The 21052-nt window shown below is 39.8% G+C and overlaps 1 protein-coding gene across 6 annotated transcripts in view; it reads left to right on the top strand.

Annotated features, from left to right (window-relative positions):
- DENND5A (DENN domain containing 5A) overlaps nucleotides 1-21052 on the top strand; it is an 82067-nt gene that overhangs the window by 50387 nt on the left and 10628 nt on the right. For 3 of the 6 annotated variants that reach the window (XM_077321756.1, XM_077321755.1, XM_077321758.1), the window contains 8 exons: nucleotides 348-452; nucleotides 6337-6421; nucleotides 11296-11380; nucleotides 15117-15245; nucleotides 16457-16578; nucleotides 18593-18738; nucleotides 18980-19098; nucleotides 20505-20686. In XM_077321756.1, coding sequence (XP_077177871.1) covers nucleotides 348-452; nucleotides 6337-6421; nucleotides 11296-11380; nucleotides 15117-15245; nucleotides 16457-16578; nucleotides 18593-18738; nucleotides 18980-19098; nucleotides 20505-20686 — 973 coding nt within the window. The remainder of the gene's footprint in view (nucleotides 1-347; nucleotides 453-6336; nucleotides 6422-11295; nucleotides 11381-15116; nucleotides 15246-16456; nucleotides 16579-18592; nucleotides 18739-18979; nucleotides 19099-20504; nucleotides 20687-21052) is intronic. The other 3 variants (XM_077321757.1, XM_077321760.1, XM_077321759.1) reach the window with 1 other exon arrangement.

Raw genomic sequence — 21052 nt, 5'->3', positions numbered from 1 at the left:
CCCCCTCACCCTTTTCCTTATCTGTGCACTTTAACTAGAAGATGATCAAGGGAAGTTTTAGATTCTTAATCAAAGAGTGTGAAAATTATATTGTCCTGAAAAGTGAAAAACTGTACTGATAGATTTCTTGTAAGAATCTCTCATGGTTAGTCATGAATGCAAATGATATATTTGAATTCTGGTATCTGTGAGGGTTTACTGTGGCCTTAGCATCAACCAGAACTTTCTTATTTTCTATGATCCCTTATCTACTGCTTCCATCTGAACCCACATCTAGATTGTAACAGTTTCTTTGTGTGAAGGTTTATACTGTCTGACTCTGTCCTTCCCTCTTATATGCTACATAGGATAGAAGCTGTACTACTTTCATCCTAGAAGATAGAGCATCAGTATACTCTGCTACAACTCAGATTTGGGCTTTTCAGACCAGCAAACGGCCAAACCTACATAAGGTTAATGCTTTGGATTGATTGCAGATGTTGGCAAACAGTGCTGAACAGTCTGTTGTGGTAGAGTATTAAGAAATTTGTGGAGGAAGTATAATACATATAAACACTTCTGAAAAGCACTATCATTTCCACTTGTAAAATGAGCTTTGGCTTCCATCTCAGAAGCTGAGACCAATTAATGTATTTAAACAGTGCAAGATTATTCCTTTTCATAAATCTACTTTCCTTAGCTCCCTCCTTCCCATATCCAGCTTTTGTCCACTGTCCAGCTGCTGGACCTTCTTAGCACGGCATAGCTACCAGTTTACTCTTCCATTTATTTCAGCTTTATATTTATCAATCAGTCTTGTTAATATGATGCATTTTGTGAGATGTAATTTAAATTAACCTGTCACTTTTGAATACATGTTTTATTCTTTGTCATCTCTTGTCCACACACCATTATTATTTTTTCTTGGCTTTGTCCACATATCATCATCCATTTCAAGGAAATGAATAATTATGAGTTTTCTATTCATAATTCCACATAATGTGCTTTTCATTTGCTTTTGGTTCACATGGGGTTTGTGCTCTTTAAATGATTTGTTCCAGCACTGGAGTCAATATACAGAGTTGTATTCATTTATAATGTTACTTGTACTTTCCCTTTTTATTTGTTCTATTATCTTCTGGTAGTTGCTGTTGTGATGGAGCCATCTATACACTTGTGCTACATAATTAGAATTTAAAGGGCCTTCTAATCCAGCTCCACTCCTGGGCAAAAACTTTGTGTTCTCTAGCCTTCCACAGATCAGCCTGTGAGATCTAGGTCACAGTGTACCACACAGAGTAGGAACATTGTAAAACATGTAGTTCCAGATGAGCTGAGAGCAGAAAATGAATTATCATTATCCAGAGTTTTCAGGAAAAATACTTTCCAAGATAATTTTTTTTTTTGCATGAGCAGTTCACTGCATCTTGCCTCCTGACTTCTATATGTTGTAACTAACTGAAGTACCATAATAGAATTTGCGGGGCATATTAAATAAATTTACCCAATCTTGTCTTTGACCCATTGAGCTTCTTCATTCCCACAGCCTTTCCAGATTCTTCCTTTTATAATTAAAAAGCTTGTCACAACCTAAAGGAGATGATTGGAAGTAATCATGATTTTTAAATGAACTTCTTGAGACAAATAGCTCTTCTATGTGTTTGATTTCATCTCCTACTTATAAATGTTCAGTAGTGAACTTATAAATGTTCTGTAGTTGCTTCGTATTTTGTAAACACCCATACATGGCCTACAATGGATAAACTTGAAAAATATTTTAAAATTGCTGTAGATCTGCCTGTTGTTACAATAATTATACTAAATAATAATTATTGTCAGACCACACCTGGGGTACTGTATGCAGTTCTGGAGGCCTCACTTCAAGAAGGACATAGATAAAATTGAAAGGGTACAGAGGAGAGTGATGAGGATGATCTGGGGCCAAGGGACCAAACCCTATGAAGATAGGTTGAGGGACTTGGGAATTTTCAGCCTGGAGAAAAGGAGGTTGAGAGGGGACATGATAGCCCTCTTTAAGTATTTGAAAGGTTGTCATTTGGAGGAGGGCAGGATGCTGTTTCCTTTGGCTGCAGAGGAAAGGACATGCAGGAATGGGTTTAAACTACAAGTACAACAATATAGGTTAGATATCAGGAAAAAGGTTTTTCACAGTCAGAGTAGTTCAGCAGTGGAATAGGCTGCCTAAGGAGCTCCCCCTCACTGGCAGTCTTCAAGCAAAAGTTGGATACACACTTTTCTTGGATGCTTTAGGATGCTTTGGGCTGATCCTGCGTTGAGCAGGGGGTTGGACTAGATGGCCTGTGTGGCCCCTTCCAACTGATTCTAAATGAATTTACTGGTAATAATGTGGTAGTGATAAAATTTATTGGCATTTTAGCACCTCCACAGTGAACTTGGTGTGAACCAAATAATAGAGGTCCCACAGTGTTAATGTTGTCCATCCAAAATAGAGATACTTTTTGGCACCATCCAAAATAGAGATACTTTAACAAATTATGTTAAAACTGTAATCTTTGTCATGTATGTGCATCACTAATCATCTGATATCTGTCTCACTTTTCTTACATTCTTCTTTCAAGGAGTGTAGGGCAGCAATATTATTATTGCCTCCTTCCTTTTATTTTCACAACAACCTGTGAAATAGATTAGGTGGGGTGATTGCGCAGGGTCATCCAGTGAAGTTTCTGACTGAGTAGCAATTTGAATGTTGGTGTTTTGCAGCCTAGTCTGACACTATATCGTGCTTACTTTCATCAGTTGCTTCACACTGGTTCTCACAGGTGACTAGGGATGGTCATGAACCGGATAATTCCAGTTCAGTTCAGGGTTTGGAACCCAGACGACCCAACCCCCCTGAAAAAAACTGGTCCAGTTTTGTGGGAAATAATGAATTTAATACTTATGTTAAGCAAAATCTAGTTCCTCAGATTTTCAAATCTTTGAAAGTGGAACATGTAGTGGAACCATGGCTGCTGTCTTATTTTTCAGTTTCTAGATTTCCAGATGGTCAGTAGATGCATCTGTATCTGTGATTTGTAACCTCTAGTCATGTGTCTATGTACATAACAGTTGTATACACATAGGGCTCTATTAAGACATTCTGCTGATTGCATGGCAATGTGGAGATGGGCAGGCATAATCCCAGCCAATCTTTTCAACATCTGTCCTCCTTAGTAGCTTATGTTCTATATCTAACAAAAAGATTTGCAATTTTTTCAAGATGCTCTTACAGTATCTATAAATGGAGTATTCAAATTACTTAGATACACCAAAGGCTGCAATTCTGTTTTTAGGATAAAATTACATCTGACCCTTCACTTATCCATTATGACTATCAACAACAGTAAACCAAAATTAGATGAAGATTGTGTAATCTTTATCTAATTTGAACAACTTAATGTTACCACCCTAATATTATTTTATCTATTTAAAATAGTTCAGTACAACATCTCAGTGAGTACATTCTTGAAATGGCATTCAGAATAACAATTTATAATTAAATTATGGTTTGAAATACAGTAGACAATAATAATATGAACTTGAAAAAAATCTAGTTGAGGACAAAAGAAGGGGGGGATGGTGTCCTTAGGCAGGATTTCATTGTAATGTTCATTCAGACTGTAACTTTCTGAAATACATTTTTGTTTCTGAGGAATATAACATTTACTGTTCAGTAACCCCTGTAGATTATTAATCTCTGTTTTAACTTCAGTAGTTTTTGATATATTTGAACAACTTGTGAAGGCTCTTGAGAGAGGGCTGAATTTTTAAATGACACTTCTTATCTTCCAGAATAATGCTTTAACATATACATGTAACATATACATAAGGTGCTACATTATTTAATGGTTCAGAGATGTAGCAAAATGATATATTTTATTCCAGTGAGAGTACTGCACAGCATATGGAGCTTCTTAAGCAAAAATCAAGTCTGTGTAGGACATTTGTGTTTTGTATGATGATCACATTTTTGAAGTGCTATGTACACATTTGATAAGAAGCCCCAATTTGTTAGAAGATTCACATTGTGTATATCTGTGTGAGTTTTGTCAGACTTAGCAGTGTACATATGGATTATGCTTCTTCTGTGATAAAAATATCTGTGCGTGAAATGAGTCATGTGTGAAATTAGCATTATTTTTCATCCCTTGAGAGCATATTTCAGTGCTTTCCCAAATTAGATTTGGGAAACACCCAAGGAATTCAGGTTGTATTAACGATATTTCTTGCTTTTTTTTTTTTTTGCCACCAAGTGACAGCTGACTTTTTGGTAGTCCTACAGAGTTTTCAAGGCAAGAGATGTTCAGAGGTAGTTTGCCATTGCTTCCATCTGTGCAACAACCCTAATATTCCTTAGTGGTTTCCCATCCAAGTGCTAACCAGGGCTGACCCTGGTTAACTTCCAAGATTGGAAGAGATCAGTGTGGCCTGGGCCAACTGTATTGCATCATGAATATGTTACAGTGTGTTGCTGTAAGGAACTGAGAATTCAGTGTTAAAGATCTATGTGTACTGTTATTTACATGACCATTTACTCTGGGATGCAAGAAAGTCTTAAAATGAGCTTTGGGTACTGTCAGTTTATTGACTTTCCCAGCTTATACAAATCCAGTATTATTATAACAAGAGAGTAAATAGAGCATAGCTATGGTCCTGTTGCATAAGATATGTAACATTTACCATCTTAATGTAAAGGTTGCCTATATGCTTATTTCTCTCAGAACCACTCAGGGTCATGAATGAGATTAGGCTACACAGATTTTACCCTGCAACCCTGTTTAGCTACTGTTATTTTCTTTACATAAAAGGATAATTCTACAATAAATTAGGAGTTTCAGTGTTCAGATTTGGCTAAATTCAAGTGGGTAGCCATGTTGGTCTGAAGTAGCGCAACAAAAATTGAATCTAGTAGCACATTTAAGACCAACAGAGATCTATCCAAGGCGTGAGCTTTCGAGTGCATGCACTCTTCCTCAGACTAAATGAACAACCATCATAAGTGTAGAGATATAAGCAAATTGTGGCAAATTAGTAAACTGTGTCAAAATATCCAAATTAAGCCATATGATGCCATATGATAATTCTTTGCTAAAACAGCTAATCCGTCCTTTTGAGTTCAGTTGTAGTTCACAAAAACATTGGAGAAATAAAACTGTCCATGTTAGTAATTAATGGTAGACTTTTCCCAGTTGTGATAAGAAATAATTAAAAGAGACTAATTGCTGGCCCCATCCATCTCCATCCAAGCCTGGAAGCATCCCTGCAAGTGACAAGCTTTGCTGGCAAGTATCTTGTCTTGAGACTAAAGAGTTAAATTCACATATTACTAATGCCACATTACAGTCACATTTTCCCAAATAAAATAAATTAAAAAGAAGAGAGGCTTTAAGCCAAAGCCATTCATCTATTTCAGAAAGTAACATAAAATAGCATAACATGTTCATAAATGGCATAGATCAGTGCATGTTTAATAGGAATCAGTTTCACTGGATATTACTGATAAGTGTACATAGGATTGCTTTCTTATATTACAAGGAGTACCCCCAGCTCTCTGACAAACACCTTGATTCTTCCTTGCAAAGCAAAGGCAAGCCTGCTTATAAGTATGGCAGAAATTATCGGTTTATCCACTATAAAGGGGATTGTGACCCTGATTAATGCTTATCAAAGAACAAATCTTTTGAACTATCACATTTGAATCCCTTTTAAAACGTTTGTTAACTTGCAATTAGAAGTTCCTAGAAGGATTAAAAAATGGGAAGGAAAGCTGTTTGGCTATTTAGCCAGAGTTGTTGTCTGATACTTTGTCAAATTTCCCTCTATGTAAGGGAAGATTTATAAAAGATGACAATGGTTTCAGTCCATTTCAGAATAGCTTAATATGGAAGCCATGTCTTTTCTCTTTTCTGCACAAGTAGTACATATTGTGTGTGTGTTTATGTTGCAGTCATAGTAGTACTAGAGATTGAGGTTTATTTACATACATACATTAATTTAAAGAAGCAAATGAGTTTTCTGTGTACTGAGAACAGAGTTCCAAAAATATAGAAACCTATATGACTGTTCCTTACATCATTAGACTTTTATAGTCGATAAGTATTTGATTAAGGTGCAGGTGTAAGCAGTTGGTCAAATAAACTTTTTGAAATTTCATAAACTATGTAAATTGAATTCAAAAGACCTATTTTCCATATCAGTTGCTGTAGCATTGAGTCCTTTTGCCTGGCTTGTATTTGATTATATTTTTAAATATTTAGTTGAATAACACATGAAACATACGTTCTCCAGTCTAATTTATAAGTGTACCTTATAAACAATATTTTTCTTGATTTTAAGGGGAAATCTGCCTTGTGGTCGCACTTACTACATTACCAAGAAAACAGGCAAAGAAAACCTACATCAGGAAGCTTCAGCACCTCAGGTAGAGTTCACATGCATAAAAATTATGAATAACTAGTAGCAAAGCCTTTTTTAAAAACAGGCCAGGGGCCACAGTTCTCCTGATGTACAGGAGGCTGGCTAGAGCAGCTCACTGGGTCCAGAGCATGCTCACTTGCCCTTTTCCAACCTCTGGTGCCAGCCAGGAGGCCAGCAAGAGCAATAGAGCTGCAGCGGAGTGGGCCACACCCATCTGACCTTTCCTGCCCGCCCTCATTTGCCTGGAGGCCAATGAGAGTGGCGGTGTCAGTATGCAGCACGCTGGCTTGATGGGCCAATCCTCCTGCAGGAGGACAGGGAGCATGGCGCCGGGAAGAACAGTTTTATCAGTGCCGTGGCGAGCCCAAGGTCACCCAGCTGGTTGCATGTGGGGGAGCGCAGAATCGAACCTGGCATGCCAGATTAGAAGTCCGCACTCCTAACCACTACACCAAACTGGCTCTGAGTGAATAAGTATATACATTAATAAGTATATTTAATTTTTTTTTAAATGGCGATTGCCAGAAGTTCATCTGTCAATCAGCCATGTCGGGAGGGGATTGGCTGCCCAAACCATTACACCAAATTACACATTTGCTGGGTCCTCATGCTCTTGGGAAGCTCCAGGAGGTGGAGAAGGAGAATAAGAATTGGTTTTATACCCGAAGGAGTCTCAAAGCAGCTTACAATCACCTTCCCTTCCTCCCTTCACATCAGGTGAGGCTGAGAGAGCTCTGGCAGGACTGCTTGGTTAGAACAGCACTATCAGGGCTGTGATGAGCCCAAGGTCACCCAGCTGGCTACATATGAAGGAATGGGGAATCAGTTTGGCTAAATTCAGCAGATCAGAAGATGCTGCTATTAACCACTACACCATGCTGGCTGGGGAAAGGGAAGGAGGAGGCCAGGGGCAGGGAAGAGCCTCATTATTATTATTATTGGCCCTCAGTGGTGGAGACTTCTCACCCCATTGGGGGAATGCTCCCCCAGTATGGGCCAGTCAGAGGCGCATGTCATCAGAAGGACCCAATACTTTTTATGTGGTATGATGTTGTCATTTTGATGGGAAAGTCATCAAAGAGCATGAAAGATAGTATTGAAGGTACATAGAACATTTGTCATGTCTAAAGATATCCACAATCTGAATGCATTCTGACCTGGACAGCTCTTATACAGAAGGATTTTACTTACGAGGAGGGGACCTGCAAAGATTTGTAGGGGGGCATCTCATTTTATTTTCCCCACTATTCTCCTTCCTGAAAACCCTTATGGCCTTCCACTTTCCTGCTTCCTTTCTTCCCCACCCACCAACCTATCCTTTTCTGTCCCTCCTTCAGTTTTCCCTCCTTTTGTGTCATTGCATAGTACAAGTGCATAGGGCATAGTTCATACTCTGCATAGTGCTGGTCGCTTGGCAGGGCCCAGTTGTAAGATGGTAGTCACCAAGCTGATCCATATGCAAAATGGGGAATCTACACAGATTTGCAGGGATACATCACTTTCTCATGTATCCCTTTCTCAACACTATGTCCCCTGTCTGCCTCCTGACAGCCTTTTTTATCTTTCCCTGTTTTCTTTTCTCCTTCCAACCCACTGCCAATCAATCTCCCCTCCTTATTTTCAGCTGCATTTATTATTTATTTCATTTATACTCCACCTTTTCCCACAGTGGGGACCCAAACCACCATACATCATTCTGTTCTTCATTTTATCCTCACAACAACCCTGTGAGATAGGTTGGGCTGAGAGGGTGTGAATGGCCCAAAGTCACTCAGTGAGAACCATGGTGGAGGGGAAATGTGAATTTGGTCTTCCAGATCCCAGTCTGAAGCCTTAACCATTGCAGCATACTGGCTCTCATGGGATGGCTGCTGTTGAACAGGTCTTGTGTAAGTCTGGGTGAATAAAGCAAGTTGGGTTTTAGGAAAAGAGCTCAGTGGTTGCTGGTGGACCTGGTCCCAATAAGTTCGCCCTTAAAGGCCAAAACAGCTATAGAAAGGGTTCTGACCCCACCCCTGACTGTTTACTAACAGAAACCAAGGCTTGAAGGTTGGCAGTAGTGTTGTTGTTGCCTAGCAATGGCCATAATGGCCACTGAGAAAACATTCATTTCTTGCATCTAGAGGTGCTGCTTCTATTATCTTGTGTTTTAACCCTCCAGATTTCAGGGATTTTTGCAAACTGGGGGCTTTTCTCAGGTTTGTGGAAGATCTTTCTTGTCTATTCATGACTCTGATTTCAGATTTTTTAAAATTATTATTTATTAGATTAGATTAGATGTATAAATTGTAATTTAAATATAGATGAAACTATATTGAGAATTAGATGCAAATATGTGATAAAGCTATAAAATAGAAATATCCAGCGTGGCATATCTGTATTAAATAAAATCAGCTAATCCATTCAAAGAACTAATGATTACCAGAGTGTTTGAAGTACATATTCCAGCACATCTTTCTAGAACATCACATCAAAAGAAGCCTGAAGTATTAGTACTGCAAAATTATGGATGGTGAAACTAGAATTTGTGTGGTTTATTGAATTTATGTTGACAGTTACAGCATTTCTATTGAATAGACATCCATTCATTGTCAAGAGAAAAACAGGAAAATTTAGGCAAGTCTACTCAGCCATGGACATGATCCTTTTTTTATGACAGGGAGGTTCAAGACACACACTCTTGCACCCACCCCCACTCTCTCACACACAGTTCTTCCTTACTTTCTCCCATTCTCTGGGCTTTTCCATATACTCATTTCCAACATCAAGGATCTATGGCAACAATATGCAGAAGAATTATATGCAAACACCAAGGTGCCTCAGTCACTAGCCTGATAAAGGTAAAGGTAAAGGTATCCCCTGTGCAAGCACCGAGTCATGTCTGACCCTTGGGGTGACGCCCTCTAGCGTTTTCATGGCAGACTCAATACGGGGTGGTTTGCCAGTGCCTTCCCCAGTCATGACCGTTTACCCCCCAGCAAGCTGGGTACTCATTTTACCGACCTCGGAAGGATGGAAGGCTGAGTCAACCTTGAGCCGGCTGCTGGGATTGAACTCCCAGCCTTATGGGCAAAGCTTTCAGACGGCTGCCTTACCACTCTGCGCCACAAGAGGCTCTTTGCGCCACAAGAGGCTCTCACTAGCCTGATACTCAACACGAATTAAAACCGCCTATACTGGAAGAAGAAGTGATCTGGGCTCTGAAACAGCTCTCAAATAATAAGGTTCCTGTCAGAGATACCATTCCAGTGGAACTACTCAGATCTGTTCCACCAGCAGCGATCACAGCATTATGCCAAAAAGTCTGGGAAACTGGCACATGGTCAATAGACTGGAAAAGGTCTGTTTTTATCCCACTACTAAAGAAAGGTGATGCTCGCATCTGCTCAAACTATTAAACTATAGCCCTGATCTCCTATGTGAGCTATGGATGCAAAAATTGGACTTTGAAGAAAGAAGGCAGGAGAAGAATAGATGCTTTTGAATTATGGTGTTGGAGACGAATGCTGCGAATACCACGGACAGCCAAAGATACCAACAAGATAGTTTTAGGTAAAGGTATCCCCTGTGCAAGCACCGGGTCATGTCTGACCCTTGGGGTGGCGCCCTGTAGCGTTTTCATGGCAGACTCAATACGGGGTGGTTTTCCAGTGCCTTCCCCAGTCATTACCGTTTACCCCCCAGCAAGCTGGGAACTCATTTTACCGACCTTGGAAGGATGGAAGGCTGAGTCAACCTTGAGCCAGCTGCTGGGATTGTACTCCCAGCCTCATGGACAGAGGTTCAGACTGCATGTCTGCTGTCTTACCACTCTGCGCCACAAGAGGCTCTTGATAGTTTTAAAACTAAAGATAGTTTTAAAGAGGAGCAAACCAACTATGTCATTAGAAGGGAAGATATTATGGCTAAAGGTCACTTCCTTTGGATACATCATGCAATCAAATTCATTGGAGAAATCATTAATGCTTGGCATGGTCAGCGGCAAAAGGAAACGTGGTCGCCAAAGGATCCGCTGGCTCAACACGATCAAAGCTGATACAGGGATGACCATGGACCAACTGAAAGAGGCGGTCATTGACAGAGATGTGTGGTGAAGACATTCCTATAGAATTGCCGAGGGTCGAACACGACTGAACGGATAACATCATCAACATATTCTCATTTTATTCACTGGTATTCACTGGTACGTTCTTGTTTCTTCAGGGTTTGCTCCCTCTAGTGGTTGATGTCACACTTTTCCAGCACCGCGCCATCTTCACCTGGTTCCTGTGGGGATGGGGCCCACTGCGGGGAGGTCTCTCCGCACCTCCATGGCCATCTCCCCCACGCATTCCTGCTAGCGCCTGCTGCCTTCTGCCAGGCAGCCCGGTTAGTGGCTAGTGCAAAAATAAAGCAATTAACAATTTACATGGCTCTTTTAAAGCATTTCAAACATATATTAGCACAAGAGCATTCAAAAAGTGGCATACAATAATCCACTGTGAGATTTCAGGAAAGGGCAAAATAGGCCTCTTCTAATAAATAAATAAATAAAATAGAAAAAAACTAGCATACAATAATTTTGTATGACTCATTTTAACCATTCCCATTGTTTAACTTTGTATGACTCATTTAATTCATTTAATGAGACACTTTTTTTGCATTGACCATTCGATAAGAAACCAATGTAGGACAAAATCTCAGAATAAGGGAAAAGACCCTTTAACAGCATGTATAATCTCCGCAAAGCTTTATGGAAGTGGATTTCAAAGATCCACCACGTTTGCTCTTTTAGGTCTGTCTTTCTTTTTGTTTCAGTTTGAACAGATGTTTAATTTGCTTCTTGAATGAATAAAGGATTTACATTGTTTGTCACTAACACAATGATTGATTTTTTAGGAATACTTCTAGATTCAGAAAGAAGGAAGTCAGATGCCAGCCCAGCAATGTCTCCCTTAAGGGTGTCTCTTATTCAGGACATGAGGTTGGATTTTTTTTTTTTTAATGCAACAAAATCCTAAAAGCATAACTTTTATTACATATATATTTTAAGGAGTTGCATTTTAAAGTAGTTTCTGTATGCATTTGGTCTTCCTTAGTTTTGCAAAACTTGGCTCAGTCATAGGGAGAGTGATTTTATTTTATCATGAAAGGATTTTTAAAATTCATCTCACTTTGGAGAAACATGACTAAGCATCTTGATCAGATGTATTAGTTTTATTTTTTCTTGGCAAGTCAATTTTACTGGATGTGTAGAATGGAGGAAGGTAGTTTATACATGCATAAGTGGGTGAATGAAGTTTTGTGGGCAGACACTCAGTTAACAGTGAGATTTAAAATGGCTGTTTCCAGTCCATGCATTTCAAGTAGGTTCTTGCCTGTGCAGCAATAAACTATTGTTTAAGTCCTGACACTGGGCTCTGGGCTCTTCATCTTTTTGCTGTAGCACATGAAACAGCCATATATTCTGTAAATTCCATACATGCAGAATGGAAAAGGTCAAACTTGACAGTTGCTTGGCACATAGCTCTTCCTCTTTATGTGGTTATTAGGTTTCAGTTCATGCTGAACAGGAAGATCTTGGTGCTTCTAATTACAATATGGTTCTTAAACACTTTCTCATAGTAAAGTCTTTTTACATTAAAACTTACTAAGGGCTTGCTCCAAGATGGAGAAATCTCAGCAACTACACTGCGAATGTCACTATAACAGCTATAAACTCTTGAACATTTTAGTTTTCTAAGTTCTGTATGTAATTTTTGAGAGCTAGTATCAATGAAATCTCTTGTAAATTCTTCCCCAGTGAAAGTAGTGCTGTAAGCAGACAGTGGCATCATCAGTATCTACAGGAACAGAGCTGATAAAAAGAACAACTGTTGCGTCAACATAAATTCCTCCACTTTTCTTTGAACTTTGTGGCCAAGTAAAATAGATTTCAGGTGGTGCGTTTAAGGCTATAAATTTTCGTAAGTCAGGCCTCATTTCTTCAGATGCATCAATGTAGTTTAACAGCGTCTGAGAAATGAGATCTTACCAAAGGTGAAACAGAGTGTGAAAGCTGCCTATCAAGGGCCTGCATAAATTTCTCCCTACCGCTGTCAGCACAGTAGAGCAGTTTGCCTTCCAGGTGGCTGGCCCATTGAATACCAGTTGAAATTCAAGAGGCCAGTGGCACACCCAACCAAGCAGTGTCAGATGAGGAGGACCAGCTGCATGGGGAGGCTCAGAGTCTTAATATACCAGCACTAGTTGGCTAGGCAGGGGTGGAACAGCCATTTAAAGGAGGTAGAAGGCAAGAATGGAGGCTGAGCAGGCTCAGTCACACCTGATTGGCATTAGTCCCTGCCCCTTAACCCAGGAAGGTGGGGCAGTCCTCAGGGAGACGAAGAGAAGGGGTGGGTATACCCCAGGGAACTTACTACATAAGGACCATAGACTATTGTTGGGAAGACATGTTAGCCATTTTGTTAGCTAACCAGTTATTGGGGAGAACAGTAGAAAGAGAGGAGGACCTAGGGTGCTCTTAACCCCATGCCCCCTCTAGTCTGAGGCCTGTTGATGCCTCCAAGAAGGTGTGCTAGCCCTGCCCAACACGGATGGTGCAGCAGATACTCACGGTGGTATTATGACCCCCCTCTCCCTGTATATTGTAATTAAAATTATGGAACTTTAGTCAAGGACAAATTTGGCTGTGTATTACCAAGGGGTTAATCCACAATTTCTGTGAAGAATATACATTCTCACAGAGCACTTAAACAACTAGAAAGTAAAGAATGAGCCATTTCTAAATTATGGTAGTAGTTATGGAATACCATCTTGTTTACTGTTGGATTTAAATTACATTAATCCTTCTGCCCCATAACAATTTCTGAAGAAAAGGTCCTATGGACTTTCCTCAGATTTCTCCAGAATGCTTTCCAGAAAACTAAATCTGGAAAACATGTAGAATTCATTGAGCATGTTGAGTTATCTGAGTTCTAGTCACCCTGCAATTGATTTAAGAATATTTTTCTGTAAAAAAACCCTATGTGTGTTTGGCTAGGATTAGTTATATTGTAAACTTTTTAAATAGAAAGTATATAGCGAAATAAGGCCAAAGCCTCAGATAACAGCTGTTCCCTGGCTGTTTCAGCTTTCTAATAACACTAGGGAGAAAGCCCATTTATAAAAATGGGCATGTATAGGGCTGGGGAGAAGGCCGCGTGGGCGGCCGCAGGACCCCCCCCCCCCCCCGACTTGGCAAAACGCTTCCCAGGGCTCGGGGAGGACGCTCCGCGGCTTGGCGAGCGGCGGAGCGTCCTCCCCGGGGCCTGGGGAATGTTTTTCCTCCCCCCCGGGCTTTGCAAAACGCTCCCCAGGCCCCGGGGAGGACGCTCCGCGGCTTGGCGAGCGACGGAGCGTCCTCCCCGGGGCCTGGGGAGCGTTTTTCCTCCCCCCCCCCAGACTTGGCAGAAAGCTCCCCAGGCCCCAGGGAGGATGATCCTCGGCGAGGTGCGGATCGTGTTCCCCGGAGCCTGGGGAGCGTTTAGCCTCCCCCCAGCAAGTGAGAACAGTCCCCAGGCCCCGGGGAGGGCGCAGGGAGGCTCAGCGAGCTGGCCAGCAGCCTCCCCGGGGCCTGGGGAGCAGTTCCCGTGTAGACGGGGGCCAGCGGGCCTACCATCGCTCTCAGCAGCCAGCAGAGTAATGGCCGCCGTGGAGTGAAGGTGAGCTCTTGCGGGGGGTGGGGCTTTGCGCCTCCCAATTGGTTGTTTGCCGGGCAAGCAGCCAATCAGCAGCTGCGCTGACAAGCGGAGGGCCCCTGGACTGACAAGAGGAGGGCCCAATTGGGAGGCTGGACTGACAAGCGGAGGGCCCAATCAGGAAGCACTTCGCACCTCCCGATTGCGCCCTCCACTTGTCAGTCCAGGGGAAGGGGCCTATCAGCACCCTTCCTCATCCTGGACAGGGCCCGCCCTCGGGGCCCTTACTGTTTTATTTATTCAGCTCCGCTAGGAGCGGTTAAAGATGGGGGAAAAGATTAGTAGCAACCATTTTCTGAAACTGATTATTGATCTGCATGTCTTGTAAATGGTTTAGTTTTTTATATTGGTCTGTATTAACCTGAGCCTTTGGGGAGGGCGGCATATAAGTATAATAAATAAATAAAATTAATTAAGCTGTATTGAAATTGCTCAATAACTGGCAATTGGGAAAAAATATCCTCACTACTTTTTTCTCATTTGTACTCATGGTGCTGAAGACCTATATGGTTGGGTTTTATTTTTATATCATAAGTTAGTGAAAATCAAGTTTTCAAGACCAGAGTTTTCTCATTTGAAGTGGGCTTTTCATGGCTACCATTTTTTGTAAACTTTTTGCTGGTTAGTAAAAAAAAATTTTTTAAAGGTACTATAATACTTCTGAGTATTTTCTACGCTTACAGTGACTTCAGCATATTTTATAAAATAATTCTGACTTTATTCAATTGTGGTATATTTTTTATCCTTGTATATTGATTTGAGTGAAAATTTGGAAACTCATATTAAATGACAGCGTAGGTTACAGTCTTCTGTGTAACATGTGTATCATTTTAAATGTCATATTCTTCTTCATTGCCAATTGGATAGGAGAGGTAGTAAATGAATCTATATAACACGTGGGAAATTTATTTCCTTAATGTTTTATATTCCTATGAATCTCTAGAGCTAATAACAGCATGGTCTGTTTTTTTTTCTTTTCAGACATATACAGAACATTAGTGAAATCAAAACAGATGTTGGCAAGGCTAGAGCCTGGGTTCGGCTGTCCATGGAAAAGAAATTACTCTCCAGACATCTGAAACATCTTCTTTCTGATCATGAACTCACAAAGTATGTTGTAGGTGTTCAGTGACATTAATCATACTAGAGATCTGCTTTTAAGTAAATAGATAAAACAGTATAGGATTTTGAAAAATCATTGTCCTGGTTTGATAATTATTTGATGAAAAGGATAATGTTGAACTTTCTAGACGGCATGTATTTATTTAGTAAATTTTGTTGTGCCTATCATCCAAAGAGTTCAGAGTAGCATACAAAGGTTTTCCATCCCCCATGTTATCCTCACAACACTATGTTCTGTCTCTTGACACTCCAAGGCAACTGGTTGGCTGTTGTGTGAAACAAGAAGCCAGACTTGGTAGACTACTGGTCTGATTCAGCAGGGCTCTTCTTATGTTCTTATGTAATCCTGAAAGTTGAGAGTTCAGAGAGATAGAGAGTACATGAGTGGCCCCAGGTCACCCACAAAGCTCCCAACTGAAAAGAAATTGGAAGCTGGGGTTCCCAGATTCCAGTCTGACAGTTAAATTACTGTTTCAGATGGGTTTATTGAGAAGATAAAGGTTCAATCCCAATGCTCTTCACTGATATTTTTTGTCAGTTCAGTCAATATCAGAATCAAAATGTTGGCAAGTTAGAAGTTTATGTACATTCCTTGATCTTTTCTAAACTGTGAGAGTTTAGGCTCCATTGGAGAAAAGGTGGAATACCACTACACTAGCTAAAAGTAGTTGTGTGCTGAATTTGAAATAAAATGAACCATGTTGTACATCGTTTGCAAGACCCTTTCCCTCGAAGGAAGAATGCTGCTCTTCATCCCATATGGTCTAGTGCAGGGGTAGTCAACCTGTGGTCCTCCAGACGCTGGCAGGGGCTCATGGGAATTGTAGTCCATGGACATCTGGAGGACCACAGGTTGACTACCCCTGGTCTAGTGCATGAGAAGTGGTCTTGGCTCATGTTCAGTCTTTTAGCAGTGTATAGCGCTCACACACACACACACATAGCAGTTTTCAATGTATTTGATGCTCCCCTGCCCCCTCATAATATTACTCAGCCTCCTGCTGTTTTTCAGTGTCCTGATAGACTGATATAACTAGAAAAACTAAAGTGTAGCGAGTAATTTTAACACTGACCATTAAAAAAAAACTATTCCTATAACTGAATACAAATTTCATATTCTTAAGTAATCCTATCTCCTTCTGCTGCTTCTGTTTCTGAAAAGTATTTTTAAGCTGATTGAGTGTTTGTATTCTTGCCAGAAAACTCTACAAACGCTATGCTTTCCTGCGCTGTGATGACGAGAAAGAGCAATTTCTTTATCATCTATTGTCGTTCAATGCTGTTGATTATTTCTGTTTTACGAATGTTTTTACAACAATCTGTAAGTACTGCTTTTTATTGTTGAGCTTCTGTTAAAAATGTTTAGAATATGTCCTTATACTTCCATGTAGATTCATTAATTTTTATCATATCTGAACATACCAAGCTGGGAAGTAAAATGCACTTCTTCAGTATTGGGTCTATACTATAGACTATACTATAGTCTATAGTATTTGAAAATAGCCTCTCCTCCTGTCAACAAGAAATATGAATTAAGTGCAACAACGTACTGTTATTTAGCAGTGTGGCCATCATTCTTTGCTACAATTGAAAGACACTGGAATCTCATAACCAAAATACTGGGTGAGGAATATAAATTCTTGCTGTAGTACAGGACATTGAGAAGGAAATAATGGCTAAATGTTAAGTGTAGCAGACTTAAGCTGACTACTTTTTGTATTAACCAAGGGAAAAACCAGAAGAGCATGCCCAACATTGTGTAAAGTCATTGGACTCACTGCAGCAGCCTTTGTTTTCAGTATATAAAGGGTTTATTCTGGCTATTTATCAGTGGAGGGAAGCCAGTGTTTCCTTGTTGATTCATAAACAGATCTGCATAGTTATCTAGTTTCACCCTAAGTAACAAATATTATTGCCTCTTGCCCTCTCAGTATAGAAAAATCAGACTAGAAGAATCAGGTGCTTGTTGTAACCAGTTTATTGGGAACTTGATGATAAAATTGCTTACATCTGTTGTGACTTGGGTTCCAATTAGCTTAGGAGGCAGATCTCAGAATGTTATCAAAGATCAACCTATTTACAGTTGTTTGAGTGAATTACACTTGTTGAAGCCTGAGAATGTGGAAGCCTAAGGAAGGATACAGACGACTATATCAATACTCGAACCTTTCCCATCTTTCTACTGGAAAAGATTGCCTCTTTAGGTTTAGGGAGCAGTAAATGATTTGCTGAAAGAAGGGCTAGAGTGTGAAAAAAGAGGCTGTGAAACTCCAGTTTAAGAGGCAATCCCTGGATCCAAATTATCTGACCACTCATAGCAAGATACCAAGAGGATTTCCACACCCATTAAATGCAGTGAAATGCATTTCACTTTACGTAGTTGTTATATTCCGGCCCCTCCATATGACGTTGCCAATATCCAGCATCTGGGCAGTAACCAGCTGGCTACATCCTCCATTTTAAAGCACTAGTTGGGGAATCTCATGAAGTGGATTCCCCAACCTATTTAGTGCTAGCTAAGAGAGAGCAATCAGCAGAGGGTTGTCCTGCCCTCGCACCTGCCTCCCTCTCCCTTGTTCCCAGGGACAGAAGTGTCTTTTTATAAATGGCTAACATCCTGGAGCAACGAATACGCGGACAAGTGTGCAGGTGATGCCAGAAATATTTTTTCCCAATGTTGTAACACAAAGCATGCCTCTCTAAAGTCCTCCCCCCCCCCCAAAAAAATCAGGAACGAGATTAATTGTTTTTGTCCCAAGGATGTGGGTGTGCACAACAGAGGCTCTATTGTGGTGGCACCCTGATTTTGGAATAACCATCCTATCATAATTTGTCTGGTGCCTACCTTGTATAGCTTTAATTGCCTAGTGAAAACTTTCCTTTTTCTCCAGGCTTTTGATTGACTATATTTCCTTTTGTGTTATTTTAATACTTTTTAATCTTCCTGGTTTTGTCAGTTAATCCTGATTTCATGAGATTATTAAGATGCTGTGCATTATTTTATTGCTGGATTCATTGTTTGATTGTTTTACTGTCAGCTTTTGAAAGACTTTCTGAAAGTTTGCCAAAAATAAATATTCTAAATAATTAATTAATATGGTCTTAGTATTTATATTATATACTTTCTTTAAATAAATAACATTTTTATGATCAGCAGTTGTAGTTTCTGATTTGAATGCTATAGCTTTTTTAGTATCCAAGAGTCCCATTTTATAGGCTGAACTTATTGTAGACTATATGATAAGAATACAGTATGAGAGCAAAACATCATTCTTCTGTTTTAATGGTGTTACTTGTCTCTTTGGAGGTTTATTCTATTTTTTTTCCTTCCCCAGTGATTCCATACCATATATTAATTGTTCCTAGCAAAAAGCTTGGTGGCTCAATGTTCACAGCCAATCCATGGATATGTATTTCAGGAGAACTGGGTGAAACAGGAGTCCTGCAGATTCCCAGGAATACGCTAGAGATGACATTTGAGGTGTGGTCAGTGTGTACCAGTATAACGTTTATTAATCTGTTCATTTTTTAAAAAATCTTAACATTGGAAGATTCTCTTCCTGTTTAGTCTGAATATGGCTTCTTTCTTTCAGAAGTAATAAAACTTGAAATGAGCTGGTTTAATTGATAATGATCTAATCAGTGGACTGTATTGTTTTCACCATGTGATATTTTCTTTCTGTTTTGATCCATCATATTTTTTTTTCCTTTTAAAATTTCAGTGTCAGAATCTGGGGAAACTTACTACAGTACAAATAGGACATGATAACTCTGGTCTGTATGCCAAGTGGCTGGTGGAATATGTTATGGTCAGAAATGAAGTAACAGGCCATACTTACAAGTAAGGATCATTTTGCACAGCATTAATTTCTTGCATCTTTTTACCCTGCTCTCTCATGGCAATACAAAGCAATTACATCATTCTCCTCCATTCTATCCTCACAACAGCCACATGAAATGCAGCTAGATTTGAATCCAGTAGCATTTTTGCAACCAGCATGATTTCTGGTGTATAAGCTTTCAAGAGTCAACATTCCCTTTGTCAGATCTGCCAAAGGCAGATTTCACTCTCAGAAGCTTATGCTCCCCAAATCTTGTTGGTCTCTAAGAAGCTACATGATTCAAATTTATTTATTCTACTGCAACCTATCATGGCTACCGTCCTGAATCCTGTGAGGTATAGATTAGGCTGAGAGTGTGTGATTGGCCCAAGGTCACTCAGCAAGCTTCTACAGTCCGATATTCTACAATGGCTTTTAAATACAGACTATTCCAATAATAATGCTGTCTTAATTACTTGGTTTCATATTTATTTGGGATCAATTCAGACAGTAATATAGAAAAATAGTAAAATAATAATGCTTCCTTTTAGAAAGATTATTTCAAGTAATATGTAACAATTTATCTTTTTTACAAAGTACATTTTGGTGCCCTTATGTCTGGCTTGTTAGAACTGGAAACAAACTTGCAAAGCTAGTAGCTAATATAGTTCAATAGATTCCTTTCCTTTCCCAAAATTTTCTTTACCCCAGCTGAGATTTTCTCTGTCATTGATTTATTTAAATCAGTAATTAACAGTTTTCTGTGTCTGTCTGCCAGGCCCACTGAATCCCTAGTATTCATTAAAAACTAATGCTCTAGTCCCTTTTGTTGCTGTGATATGAGAAATCACAATTAAAAGGGTTAGAGACTTTTAAAAATGAAAGTTGGGAATTCTGATGACTATAGACAGACTGTTATAACTTTTGAAAGGTAGAGTGATTTGTCAGTAATTCTTACAAAAAAAAATTAAAAAGCCCTCCCATAGGAAAGTGAGATCAATATAAATGGAGCTGGGAAAGGGAGATCTAGACATCTATGTTCACATGGCAGCCACCCAAGCTTTGGTGTGTTCCTTCTAACTAGTATATAGCAAGAAGCTGGACAGTGCTGTGTAGATGGAGGAAAAAACCTGCTTTCCAAAGGTGAACTAAATACCTGGTATGGAAGTGACTTCAAGAAAAATTCACTATGAGCTGACACGGCAATTTTGATTTTTATTGCTAACTTTCCAAATATGAATTGACTGTTGGTCAAAACTCCTGGCTGCATTGCAAGATGCATTGCTGAAGAAATAAGAGTATGCCCAAATGATAGAGGAAAATATATGTTTACTGAGTCACATATAATGTCTGGTTTTATGTACTCCAAATGTAGAACATTCACCTATATGACTCTTCTTTTTCTCTTCCTTTCTTGTGTTGGTAGGTTTCCCTGTGGGAGGTGGCTTGGAAAAGGGATGGATGATGGCAGTTTAGAGAGGATTCTGGTGGGAGAATTGCTGACATCCCACACTGAGGTGGATGAAAGACAGTGCAGAACTCCTCCTTTGCAGCAGTCCCCAAGTATGATCAGAAGATTTGTCACTATATCACCAAACAACAAACCAAGTAAGTTGAGCAAATTATAATTATGTTTCACCCGTAGGACCTTTTAAAATGCAGATCAATTCATAAACCTATTCCTATTTTTAGATCTCCTCTGGGCTCTTTACATGTATTATTGATGCAGCCTATATTGCAGTTTGTTCATCAGTTTTGGTACAACTGATTTATCCAGGATATATCTGAGCAGAAAAAACTACCAATTTGCTGACTAGATGAAGTTGTGCTGTAGGGTGCTAAATTGTCTGATGCTTTCTGCTGTAGATATTGTTTAGCTAGCTAAGGGTACTTTCAGAATGTTGTGGTGGTATCTTTATAACAGTTCAGCTGATTACACTCAATAAGCAGACCGTTGAATAAAATCTTGTTATT

The sequence above is a fragment of the Paroedura picta genome, chromosome 2, assembly GCF_049243985.1.
Source record: "Paroedura picta isolate Pp20150507F chromosome 2, Ppicta_v3.0, whole genome shotgun sequence".
Lineage (NCBI taxonomy): Eukaryota > Metazoa > Chordata > Lepidosauria > Squamata > Gekkonidae > Paroedura > Paroedura picta.
Note: the sequence above shows the minus strand (reverse complement) of the source record. Positions and strands in the feature narration are given on the sequence as shown.